The sequence below is a fragment of the Gadus morhua genome, chromosome 4 (genome assembly GCF_902167405.1).
Source record: "Gadus morhua chromosome 4, gadMor3.0, whole genome shotgun sequence".
Classification (NCBI taxonomy): domain Eukaryota; kingdom Metazoa; phylum Chordata; class Actinopteri; order Gadiformes; family Gadidae; genus Gadus; species Gadus morhua.
The window spans coordinates 6,082,620-6,095,023 of NC_044051.1; the positions used below are offsets into that span (position 1 = coordinate 6,082,620).

At 47.4% G+C, this 12,404-nt stretch overlaps 1 protein-coding gene across 4 annotated transcripts in view; it reads right to left on the bottom strand.

Moving 5' to 3' along the window:
* The window catches only part of ptprz1b (protein tyrosine phosphatase receptor type Z1b), a 61,614-nt gene that overhangs the window by 17,642 nt on the left and 31,568 nt on the right, over window positions 1-12,404 (bottom strand). For all 4 annotated transcript variants that reach the window (XM_030355269.1, XM_030355270.1, XM_030355268.1 and 1 more), the window contains exons 3-10: window positions 11,638-11,817; window positions 9,038-9,189; window positions 8,325-8,420; window positions 7,896-7,962; window positions 7,314-7,471; window positions 3,823-3,973; window positions 1,247-1,434; window positions 198-324 (exon numbers count right to left, since the gene is read on the bottom strand). In XM_030355269.1, coding sequence (XP_030211129.1) covers window positions 198-324; window positions 1,247-1,434; window positions 3,823-3,973; window positions 7,314-7,471; window positions 7,896-7,962; window positions 8,325-8,420; window positions 9,038-9,189; window positions 11,638-11,817 — 1,119 coding nt within the window. The remainder of the gene's footprint in view (window positions 1-197; window positions 325-1,246; window positions 1,435-3,822; window positions 3,974-7,313; window positions 7,472-7,895; window positions 7,963-8,324; window positions 8,421-9,037; window positions 9,190-11,637; window positions 11,818-12,404) is intronic.

Consider the following 12,404-nt stretch of genomic DNA (forward strand, 5'->3'; position numbering starts at 1 on the left):
GTGCGTGCGTGCGTGCGTGCGTGCGTGCGTGCTGTGTGTGTGCGTCTGTGCAAGCGTGCTGGGGTGCATGTGTGTGTATGTGAGCTGTGCTGGTGTGCACCTGTGTATGTGCTTGTTCATACATTCAAGTGTGTGCTGGCGTGGGTGCCCTCGTGTGTGTGGTGCATCCCTGTGCATGCATGCGTGCGTTTGTGTACCGGGGTCCTCCAGAGGCATGTCCACTATGATCAGGTCGCTGGGCCGTCCCGTGAGCCGGTTGGTGCAGACCGCCACCACCTGCACCACGTAGCTGCTGTTGGACAGCAGGCTGGAGATGATGGCGGCCTGAGAGGGACAAAACACACAGAGGAACCACACGGGACACGTTAGGATCGGTCAATGGCGCATGATCGAGTGTAAAAGTGGCACTTAATGTACGCACTTATTGTACGCACTTAATCTACATAGTACTTAATTGTGTGACATCTGCAGTGGCTGCTAGCATTGCTGTACACAGGGAATGGGTTAGCATAGCGATTGTTAGTACTTGCACTTGGCTCTATGAACATCTTTATTGTACTGACAGCGATATATTGTTTCACTTCTTATGACAAATGTACTTATTGTAAGTCACTTTGGATATAAGCGTCTGCTAAATGCCCTAAATCTAAATGTTAATATAAAAGTAGAAGCGAACTCCCTTTTGTTGAAATATAACTTTACAGTTAGAATTTCATAATTTTGCCTCAGATTATGGATAGTTGGTATATATTTTGGCGGTCAACACACGATGAGCCCTTCAACTCAGAGATGTGTTTATGTTTCAGGTTCCCGCTGCTTTTAGAACGTCAAACAAACCCTGTGATCTGATTGGACGTGCTTGTGAGAGGTCAGCGTCAAAATGGGTTCAAAGTTGAAACGGTTGTAACTTTGAGCACAGAACGGAGATTCTGAGCGTTGCTAGTTTAGCGCCAACGCTAGTATAACGTAGACACTACGTAGTTTAGCATCAACGGCAGTTTAGCATCCACGCTAGTTTGGCATCAATGCTTATTCAGCATCAACGCTAGTTTAGCATCGACGCTAGTTTAGCATCAACGCTAGTTTAGCATCAACACTGATTCAGCATCAACGTTAGTTTAGCATCGACGATCCACTCCGTACAAACACATTATCCGGCCGGCGTAGGAAGCTCAACAGGTGATGACCATATTAGGAAGAACGATAAGGGGGCGGGGTCTGGGAAGAGGCAGAAAGGTGCAGGTACCACGTCCTGGTCCCCGTCGGTGCGGTACTGGAGGTGGGGCGCGGCGGGGCCCCCCTGCAGGCTCTGGTAGCTGACGGTGTACCAGTCGATGGTGGTGTCGTACACCGCCCTTGGCCGCTCCCACGTCACCACGATGGTGGTGTCGTTCTGGGGGTCCGCCTGCACGTTGACCGGCTCTGAGCTGCACACTGGAGGGGGGGGGGGGGGGGGGGAGAGAGAGGGAGAGAGGGGGAGAGAGAGGGCGAGAGCGAGACCGAGAGAGAGCGAGAGCGAAACCGAGAGAGACCGAGAGAGAGAGACCGAGAGAGAGAGAGAGAGAGAGAGAGAGAGAGAGAGAGAGAGAGAGAGAGAGAGAGAGAGAGAGAGAGAGAGAGAGACCGAGAGACCGAGAGACCGAGAGAGAGAGACACCGAGAGTGAGAGTGAGAGAGAGAGAGAGGGAGGAAGGGAGGGAGAGAGAGAGCGAGAGCGAGAGAGAAAGAGGGATGGAGAGAGAGAGAGCGATAGCGATAGCGAGAGAGAGAGAGAGAGAGAGAGAGAGAGAGAGAGAGAGAGAGAGAGAGAGAGAGAGAGGGAGAGACCGAGAGAGAGAGACACCGAGAGTGAGAGTGAGAGAGAGAGAGAGAGAGAGAGGGAGGAAGGGAGGGAGAGAGAGAGCGAGAGCGAGAGAGAGAGAGAAAGAGGGATGGAGAGAGAGAGAGAGAGAGCGATAGCGAGAGAGAGAGAGAGAGAGAGAGAGGAAGGGGGAGAGAGAGAGAGAGAGAGAGAGAGAGACCGAGAGAGACCGAGAGTGAGAGTGAGTGAGAGAGAGAGAGGGAGGGAGGGAGGGAGGGAGAGGGCGAGAGAGAGAGAGAGAAAGAGAGAGAGAGAGAGAGCAAGAGCGAGAGCGAGAGGGAGAGAGAGAGAGAAAGAGGGATGGAGAGTGAATTGTATTAATAAAATCTCTCTGTGTTTCATTTACTCGACTCGATTTACATTTAAACGAAAGGTAGCCTTTTCATTAACATGCATGGTACAAGTAGTATTAGAAAGAGAGACTGAGAGAGAGAAACAGAGAGAGAGAAACACACACACACACACACACACACACACACACACACACACACACACACACACACACACACACACACACACACACACACAGACGGATGGCTTTCATTTCATTAGAATTAGTACCAAGGTGCCTGACCGTGTCTTTGCATTTGCACATCATGTGCACATCGTGGACGTGCACGTGCAAAATGCATGCGTTCACTTGCCCACTCTTCACATGCCCACTCTTCACGTGCCCACTCAGGGCTTCATTAGTGCCCCTTCTGGGGGGAATTTCTGACGACTTGTACTTTTTAATAAAAAATAAATTAAAAAATCCTGATTAAGTATGAATGCCCGGAGCGGAATCCCAAACTACAAAGTTCCAGAGGTTCCTCTGCTTAAAAAACAGAGAGAATTCCAGATCAGGGCTTCAGATCCACATGGGCTCAGTGACCTTCCAGCAGCAAGGATAACGTTGGTAAGGGGGGGAAGAAATATGTATATGAAAGAAAAATGAAAAGTGTGTCATGATAAAAGCGGGGGAGGGGGAGGGGTAGGGGGGGGGCGGGGTTATGGAAATTAATTTTGCAGCTTATTCCCGGGAAACAGTGCAGGGATTTAGGAGGGTCTGTAGTGTGAGGGAAAGCAATTTAACGATTGGTAGACCTTTCCTGGAATGACAACATACACTCTAGGAAAGATGGATTGGGTCTGAAAAGGCTGTTTGGTTTTTATTTAATGAAACGCTTGTGTCGGCATTCAAGCATAATGCAATGGACAATCCTGAGGAAATAAGACGCTTACACAGACAGACAGACAGACAGACAGACAGACAGACAGACAGACAGACAGACAGACAGACAGACAGGCAGACAGGCAGACAGGCAGACAGACTAACACACTAATGAATGATGTCTATGTACTAGTATACTTTACTATACTACTTTGAGTACTATACTACTTTGAATAACGTAATATGAAAGGTAAGGTAACACTTTACATTACAGTGTCCTTGTTACAGAGTAAGCACACATGTAAAAAGCAACGTCACCACCGGTAACAGCATGTCATATGAAATAACCCTAATCTGTCTTTTTGACCTAATCCTCCAAGTATCCACCTCTTTTTACATCATAACCATAACCCCTAATCGAGTATCCACCTCTTTTTACCTCTCAACCATAACCCCTGATCAAGTATGGACCTATTGTTACCATAGACACTCTAGTTTAGCATCAACGCCAACTTAGCATCCAATACTTACCATAACCCCTGACCCCAACCCCACTGTGCAGGAGCACGTTGCTCCATAACGTTACTCCACGTTAAGCACATGCTGTCACTGGTCGTTATGTTACCTACAACACAGTTCTTACCCGTGTGGTTACACTGTAACCGCACCCTATCATGTAACGACAACGTCATGTGATCTGGAGAAGGACCTAAGGTGAGGTTTGATGAGGAGGAAGAGGAGGAGGAGGAGGAGGAGAAGGTGACCTAAAGTAAGGTGTGTGGAGGAGACTGAGTAGGAGAAAGACCTACTGGGCGTCTGGACCTCCTCCACCCCGGTGTAGGACGAGAACACCTGGCCCATGAACTGCTGCTGCTGCACCCGGAAGTTGTTCTGGAGGTAGTCGGTCAGCATGACGTAGCCCGCCTGCTCCATGGTCATCACCTCGCAGAACACCTCCAGCTGGGGGAGGGAACACGGCGCAGGGTGAGAGAGAGACCATGGTGCAGAGAGAGAGAGACCCTGGTTTAGAAGGAGAGAGACCATGGTTTAGAGGGAGAGAGACCATGGTTTAGAGGGAGAGAGACCATGGTAGAGAGGGAGAGAGACCATGGTTTAGAAGGAGAGAGACCATGGTTTAGAGGGAGAGAGACCATGGTAGAGAGGGAGAGAGACCATGGTTTAGAAGGAGAGAGACCATGGTTTAGAAGGAGAGAGACCATGGTTTAGAAGGAGAGAGACCATGGTTTAGAAGGAGAGAGACCATGGTTTAGAGGGAGAGAGACCATGGTAGAGAGGGAGAGAGACCCTGGTTTAGAAGGAGAGAGACCATGGTAGAGAGGGAGAGAGACCCTGGTTTAGAGAGAGAGAGACCATGGTAGAGAGGGAGAGAGACCCTGGTTTAGAAGGAGAGAGACCATGGTTTAGAGGGAGAGAGACCATGGTAGAGAGGGAGAGAGACCATGGTAGAGAGGGAGAGAGAGGGAAAGTGAAATTACGATTCAGGGAAGGGAAAATTAGACCAGAGAGGCAGTGACAATGATCTGTGTGTCAATCACCAACTGATAGAAAGAAAGAAAGAAAGAAAGAAAGAAAGAAAGAAAGAAAGAAAGAAAGAGAGAGAGAGAGAGAGAGAGAGATCTCCCCAACTAATAGAGTGACAGAGAAAGAGAGATCACACCAAATTATAGAGAGTCAATAAGAATGGATGAGAGAGAGAGCAAGAGCACAAGAGAGAGAGAGAGAGAGAGAGAGAGAGAGAGAGAGAGAGAGAGAGAGAGAGAGAGAGAGAGAGAGAGAGAGACAGAGAGAGAGAGAGAGATCGCATTAACTGATAGCGAGACAATGAGATTGGAGAGAGCGACAGACAGCGAGAGCGAGATTAAATTATGATGATTAAAATAATGCAAGAAAGATAGACAAAGAGCTGGAGAGAAAATGGCCCCAAAGCAGGACATGGTGGGTCTGTCTGTCTGACAATCAGAAGGACAGACAGCCAAGGAGACTGAGAGGATACATGCACACAAAGAGCACAATACGAGACAGAACACGATAAATCTTTCACTTAGAGGTTTTGATAAAAGCCTCGGGTTAAATAAATGATCTCACAGCAAACGGAAGAGAGGAGGGACAGAGGCGGAAAGCTGCAAATAAATGCACATTAGGATAAAGAATAGACTGAGGGCAAACAGTTCCTCTGCTGTAGACAGAGAATGTGAAATGGAACACGCACACACACACACACAAACTCACACGCACAGTATGGTGCAGCCATGCTCAGAGATTTATACAGCAGAGAGCAAATTACAATTTAGAGGTGTAAAGGAGATGGAGGAGGGAGGAGAGAGGGAGAGAGGGAGAGAGGGAGAGCGGGAGAGGGATAGAGAGGGAGAGAGAGAGAGAGAATATTGCCAAATATACGTTGGCAATCAAAGACAGCAGACCCACACTTACCCTGATACTGTCATGAACGGTTTCGCACACGCGGACACACAAACACATACACACACACAAACACACACACACTTGGCCTCATGCATTCCTCATTATAATACATTATTTACAGACCCTCTGGCTCACTGAATGTAACTTCTCAAGAGACAACAGTCCACAGACAACATATCGTAATTAAAAACCTTAATTAAGTGTGTGTGTGTGTGTGTGTGTGTGTGTGTGTGTGTGTGTGTGTGTGTGTGTGTGTGTGTGTGTGTGTGTGTGTGTGTGTGTGTGTGTGTGTGTGTGTGTGTGTGTGTGTGCGAAGCATGTGTTCGATAAACTCCAGGGATCAATGCTTACTACTGTGTGTGTGCGTGTATTTAAGTGCGTAGGCGCGTGCGTGGTGTTTGTGTGTGTGTGTGAGAGTGGGCATGTGTGTGCAGCATATGTTCGATAAACCCCAGGGATCAATGCTTAGTACCGTGTGTTTGTGGACGTGCATGTGTTTGTGGACGTGCATGTTTGTGTGTGTGTGGGTATGTGTTTGATTGTGCATGTGCGTGTCTGTGTGTGTGCGGAGTATGTTCGATAAACCCCAGGGATCAATGCTGACTACTGTGTCAGTGTTTATGTGTGTGAGTGCATATGCGCGTGTATGTGTGTGCGAACACGTGCATGTGTACTTGTGTGTGTGTGTGTGTGCACGTGTCTGCAGCATGTGTTGAATAACCCCAGGGGATCAATGTTTACTACTCTTTTGAAGCTGGTATTTCAACCTGAAATAGCTTACGAATAAAATAACTCATTATAACGTCAGCCTTCTCTCCATATACCACCACGGTAATGAAGGCCCTTCTCCATAGACCTCTACTATAACACAAGACCATGTCTGCATATACAACACCGCGATTATGTAAGGGTGTGTCCTCATACACCACCATGATAATGATGTGTCCTCAAAGACCACCATGATAATGTAAGGATGTGTCCTCAATCATAGACCACCATGGTAATGTAAGGATTTGTCCTCATACACCACCATGATAATGATGTGTCCTCAAAGACCACCATGATAATGTAAGGATGTGTCCTCATAGACCACCATGATAATGATGTGTCCTCATAGACCACCATGATAATGTAAGAATAGTCCTCACAGACCACCACGATAATGTAAGGGTGTGCCCTCTTACACCACCATGATAAGGATGCGTCCTCAAAGACCACCATGATAATGTAAGGATGTGTCCTCATAGACCACCATGATAATGTAAGGATGTGTCCTCATAGACCACCATGATATTGTAAGGATGTGTCCTCATAGACCACCATGATAATGTAAGGATGTGTCCTCAATCATAGACCACCATGGTAATGTAAGGATTTGTCCTCATAAACTACCATGATAATGTAAGGATGTGTCCTCAATCATAGACCACCATGATAATGTAAGGATGTGTCCTCATAGACCAGCATGATAATGTAAGGATGTGTCCTCAATCATAGACCACCATGATAATGTAAGGGCTGATACCTATAATGCAAGGATGCTAGCGAGAATTAGCATCGTTCCAGTTGAACTTCACACAGAATAATGTTGTGATTCCTTTAATCGACCGTGCGCTAACAACACGAACAAAACAAGAGATTGAGTACGTAGTGCTAACAGCCTTTGGGCAGGTTTTTAATATTCATAATTTATATTCTGTTCTGAGTACTCCCCAGAAGCCGGCTCTAAACGCGCCAAATGAACGACCATGAGCCAAATTGGATTTCCCGCCCATAAAGATGGCTTCCAGGGGGGTGGGAAATAGCATGGGGGGGCTCTTTCCCTCCCTCTATCTCGGTGGGCGTCGGATGAACAGACCTGCGTCTCAGAGATGGCGGCGGGGTGTTTGAACACGATCCACTCCACGGTCTCCGAGCAGGGCGGCCAGGTGAGCGAGCCGTTGTAGATGTAGTACTTGTCCGTGTTGGTGGGGAGAAGGTCTCTCAGGGTGAAGGGGTCCACCGTAGCCCTCTTACCTGAATCAAGCAGAGGAATAGGGGAGAAGGAGTTACTCTATCTGCAGGCTGGGCTTAGATGAATTGAGACTTTCTATTAAACTGCCTGTTCTCTTTGTCTTTCTCTCTCTAATTATTAAACCTCTTGTGAGTCGCTTTGACCTTTAAGGCATTTTAGATGTATTCTTTATTTATTTATTTAGTTGCTCAACAGAAAAGCATAACATTTTCAATATTTGTCTGCTGTTTTCTATTTCCTCCAACATTTCATCGATTCATTAATATTTTACAAATTTTATGGATGAATTGATGAATGAACTCAATTAACTCAAAATGTCTCATTAAAAATGGTTAACCTCATTGACATGATCATTTAGGGTCTTTGCGATTCAATTCTAAAAAAAAATATACAAGTTTATATGTCGCTGATTCCTCTTGAACTCACCAAACCGGCTGACGGCGTTGACGGCGTCTATGACTGGACGAAGGCTCTCGTTGTCTTCCAGGGTGGTCTGTAGATGACAGAGAAATGGATCTCAACAGGTTCCGACTGTGACTACCACTGCAGTCCTACTGGAGAGGGGGCTTTTATTTTGACATGACACCGGCACGTAGACTGGTGATAAATAATTGAGCTCGACGCTAGTGACCTAAATCAGTTTGGAAATGATATGATGGGATGGAACCCAGTGATTCAGGTTGGCTCGTAACAACCAGTGTCATTGAGATAAAATGAGCTAAGGTAAAAGAAAGCTAATCGATAAGCTAATGAATAACAGTGTTATATGGTGTTGCATCCACAGGGACAAAGAAGGAATCCATTGAATTGTAAACAATAATCGATGTGTGGTGTTTCTGTATGATACGGGCGTACCTCGAAGAGGACGGCCAGGGCGGCGACCCCCCCCCCCTCCCTCACTGCGTGGTCCAGGCTCTCGTACTGCTCCGGGTCGTAGCAGTAGATCTGCATCTAGACAGCCAGGACACACACACACACCGAGGCTGACTGTGTTTGTTCACACAAAGATCACAAAGTGGGATCGCTGACACCTTTTTCCACGTTTATACTGACTCAATAACTACGACAAAACGCACTCTGGAATATGTTTTTTCTAATGGAACTATAATATGGTGTCACATATATATCTTAATAAAAGCCACTGCTTTACCTCTAGAGAGGCACCATATAACATTTATTTGAAACGTTATTAAAGTGCTTGACATTTTCATTTACTTTCGTACTTAAGAAGGAATCTTTTAAAGCAGCAGAGACAGACAGATAGGCAGACAGAGAGACAGACAGAGAGACAGACAGAGCAAGAAAGAGCGAGAGAGAATGAAAGAAAGCCAGAGAGAGACAGACAGACAGACAGACAGACAGACAGACAGACAGACAGACAGACAGACAGACAGACAGACAGAGAGACAGACAGACGGAGAGACAGACAGACGGAGAGACAGACGGAGAGACAGACAGACAGACGGAGAGACAGACAGACAGACGGAGAGACAGACAGACAGACAGACAGACAGACAGACAGACAGACAGACAGACAGACAGACGGACAGACGGACAGACGTACTAACCTCCAGGGGGTACTTCATTCCGTTCAGGCTGTGTTCAGAGCCCTCCGAGCTGGCGTTACAGCGCCCCCAGTGGAAGGAGATCGAACCGACACGGAACCGGCCCGTCAGACCCCCTCCACTCACGTAGAACTCCCCGTCCACGCCAAGCGTCACTGGAAGAACACACGCAAACATGGTCACCAACATCATCATCATCATCATCATCATCATCATCATCATCATCATCATCGTCAACGTCTTTGTCATTAATAGTGAAAAATTGGTCATGGTGAAAATATTGGTAGTGAAAAGAAACTGTTTCAACGTTTCTTTAGGGAACATTTGAAGAATTTAAAATGTTTACAATTTTGAATTATTTTAAGATTTGTCCAATAAACATTTTTAAAAAAAATCTACAAAAGAACTACAAAAACCCTAGTGAGTCGCTTGAAGATTCATTTCTCGACGTGATTTCATTTTCAACCCCAACACCTCCTAGTGCCATCCAAACGACCAGAAACCTCAAGACTCAAGCAGAGCTGCGTTGAGCGTTGCTGAGAGACAGAAGAAGGGTCGCTCACGTGCCTTCTTCCCTGCTTCAACTTATCATACAGCTTTAAAAACAACAGTTGCCTGCAGCACCACAGTCTCCCAGTGTTGGGGAGCTTCCCAGTACAAACACTGCTCTCTTCTGTTCGACCTCCCATTGTGCATTGTCGACAGTGTTGTCTCTCTCACTGCCAACACAACTCAAAGTGTTTACTGTTGAGCTGCAGCGCACCCGAGATTCTACTTGGCAAGGAGAGTCTAGTCTAGTCTTGGGCGGGAAAACTCAGAGCGAAAGGCACAGAGTTCGATCCCCAATATCTAGGGGATACCCTGGAGCCAACCAAGAGCCGGTTGCATCTATATGAACCTCTCTCTTTCTGTTTTCCACCTACCACTCTCTAATTATCTTGTGAGAATTGCACACAGAGAGAGATCGAGAGAGAGGCAGGAGGGAATCTCCTCGTTTCCTCCCCAACTCTCCCCTTTGTCAGGCTCTCCTCAACACCCTCTCCAACCTCTTCCCATCTCTCACTCTCTCTTGCCCTCTGACCCTCCCCCAATCTCTCCCCCACTCTCCCCCTCAGTCTCTGACCTCTCTCTCTCCTCTCCTCCTCCTCAACTGTCGTGTCCATCGTGAACACCCCGGCCTCTCCCCTCTAGCCTCCCTCCCTCCCTCCCTCCCTCCCCCCCTCCCCCCTCTCTCTGATTGATGTGTCTCCTCATGTGTGGGAGAGGTTAAAGCCCCGGTCCAGTCCTCGGTGACGCCGATGAAAAGGCTGTTTCCTGTCAGCAGGGGGGCATGGCCTGGTGTCTCCCTACGTGTCACGGCAGTGTTGTGAACGAGTCAGACACGTTTGGCGAGGGAGTGACCGCTCCTCAGCTTGACCTACGCGTTAAGTGTACTTTCTAGTCCCTTTCTATTCCAATCACATGGAGAGACAGGGCCTGCTCAGTTTGAAACCCATCCCCGACCACATCGGACAGGCTAACCCACTCCCTTCATTTAAAAAGCCCCCAAAAACCCACCTTTTTAACAAAACATAACCACATAACCTCCTTCACTTCTCTCCCAATCCTTCTTTTTTTATCTTTTTACAAATGTACTTTCTTCTTATTATTTTCTATTTTGTGTTCCCTCTGTGAAGATTCTTTGAGTATTTAGAAAAGCGCTACATAAATCAAATGTATTGTTATCATTATTACTTCTTTATGGCTACAGATATAAAGTGAAACGAAAAGGATCCTTTAACAAGAGAGGACTGGAAGAGATAACTACCACTGAATAATGCAGCAGAAACAATGGCTGCCACTGTATACCGTACGCACACAAGATCCTGCTGGATGACGACATGCACGGTGGACCGTAGCGTTTTACACGACGCTACGCCGGGAGGTAATGCTACATGACTGGGAGCGGCTGGACTCATGGGAGAGGATTTCTATAATCTATCTATAATGAAGCGGGCTGCTTTCCCTAAGGAGGTCAACCGACGCGCACAAAATGAACGCAGGAATAATGTATGATTGGATTATCTAGAACGCTTTTATCCAAAATCCTTTCTTTGTTGTTGTTGTTGTTCTTTAATGGATGCTTTTAACCCTTAAGCGTCTTCTTCATTAATAAGCTAGTAGGGTTCAAGCCTCTCTCTGAAGCAGGCCAACAGGTTCACACACTGGGCTTCGGACCCAGGGCCTTCCACCTGGGAGTCAAACAGCCCCAACCCCTTCTCTAGCTCACCCCAAATACTTTGAAGCATGTGACCACACAACACGAATCTCTTATCAACAACAACGACTCTCATAACGACAACAACGACGTTGACGGCGTTGCTGTCGTTATTGTCGTTATTGTCGTTATTGTTGTTTTCTTTTTGATCGTTGTCTTTTTTGTTGTTGTCTTTGCTGTTGAGTCATTCTTGTCGTTGTCGTTCTTGTCGTATATCTTTTCGCAGTTGTTGTTGTTGTTTGAGTTGTTCTTGTTGTTGTCATTCTTGTCGTCGATTTTGTCGTTGTCATTGTCGTTGTCGTTATTGTCATTGTCTTCGACGTCGTCGTCGTCTACAGCTCCATACCGGTCTTCCCGTCGTTGTGAACGGTGGTGGAGTCGCTGGTGGGGTGCCCCCATCCCTCCAGCTGCAGGCCCTGGTACTGCAGCCGCACCTGGGTGAAGGTCTCGTCGATGTCCACCGGGGACTGCCTGGCACTGAGGCAGGACGGGAACCGCTGGCCCCACCGGCCCTGGTTGAGCGTGCCTGAGGAGCACACAAACGCAGACGCATGAGCACGCACGCACACACACACACACGAAAACACACATAAACAGTAACACACACATGTTGGTCAAAGTTGATGGATGGAGTTGTCGCCACGACAACCTGAACTTTAGCCCACGTTGGTCAAAGTCGATGGATGGAGTTATCGTCGTGACAACCAGAGGGAGGGGGGAGGGGGGGGGGCTTATCCGTCACTGTGACTGTGTCGCTGTGGTGTGTGTGTGTGTGTGTGTGTGTGTGTGTGTGTGTGTGTGTGTGTGTGTGTGTGTGTGTGTGTGTGTGTGTGTGTGCGAGAAGGGAGGAGCCAAAGGAGATGAAGAGTGGGGGATCCAGGGACACAATGACTCCTTCAAACATTAACAACCCTGCACGTCATGAGTGTAAGTTTGCGCTGAATAATCGCCGCCCCACTCCCACTGACAACGCCCTAAAGAGCCAGGCATTAATAAGAGTGACGGGGTCCACCCTGGCGCCTGACGACCACGCTGGCCCCCAATTCACACGGTAATTATCGTTGCACATCAGATGTGTCAAGACGCTATGCGGGACCATTTATAATCCATCGA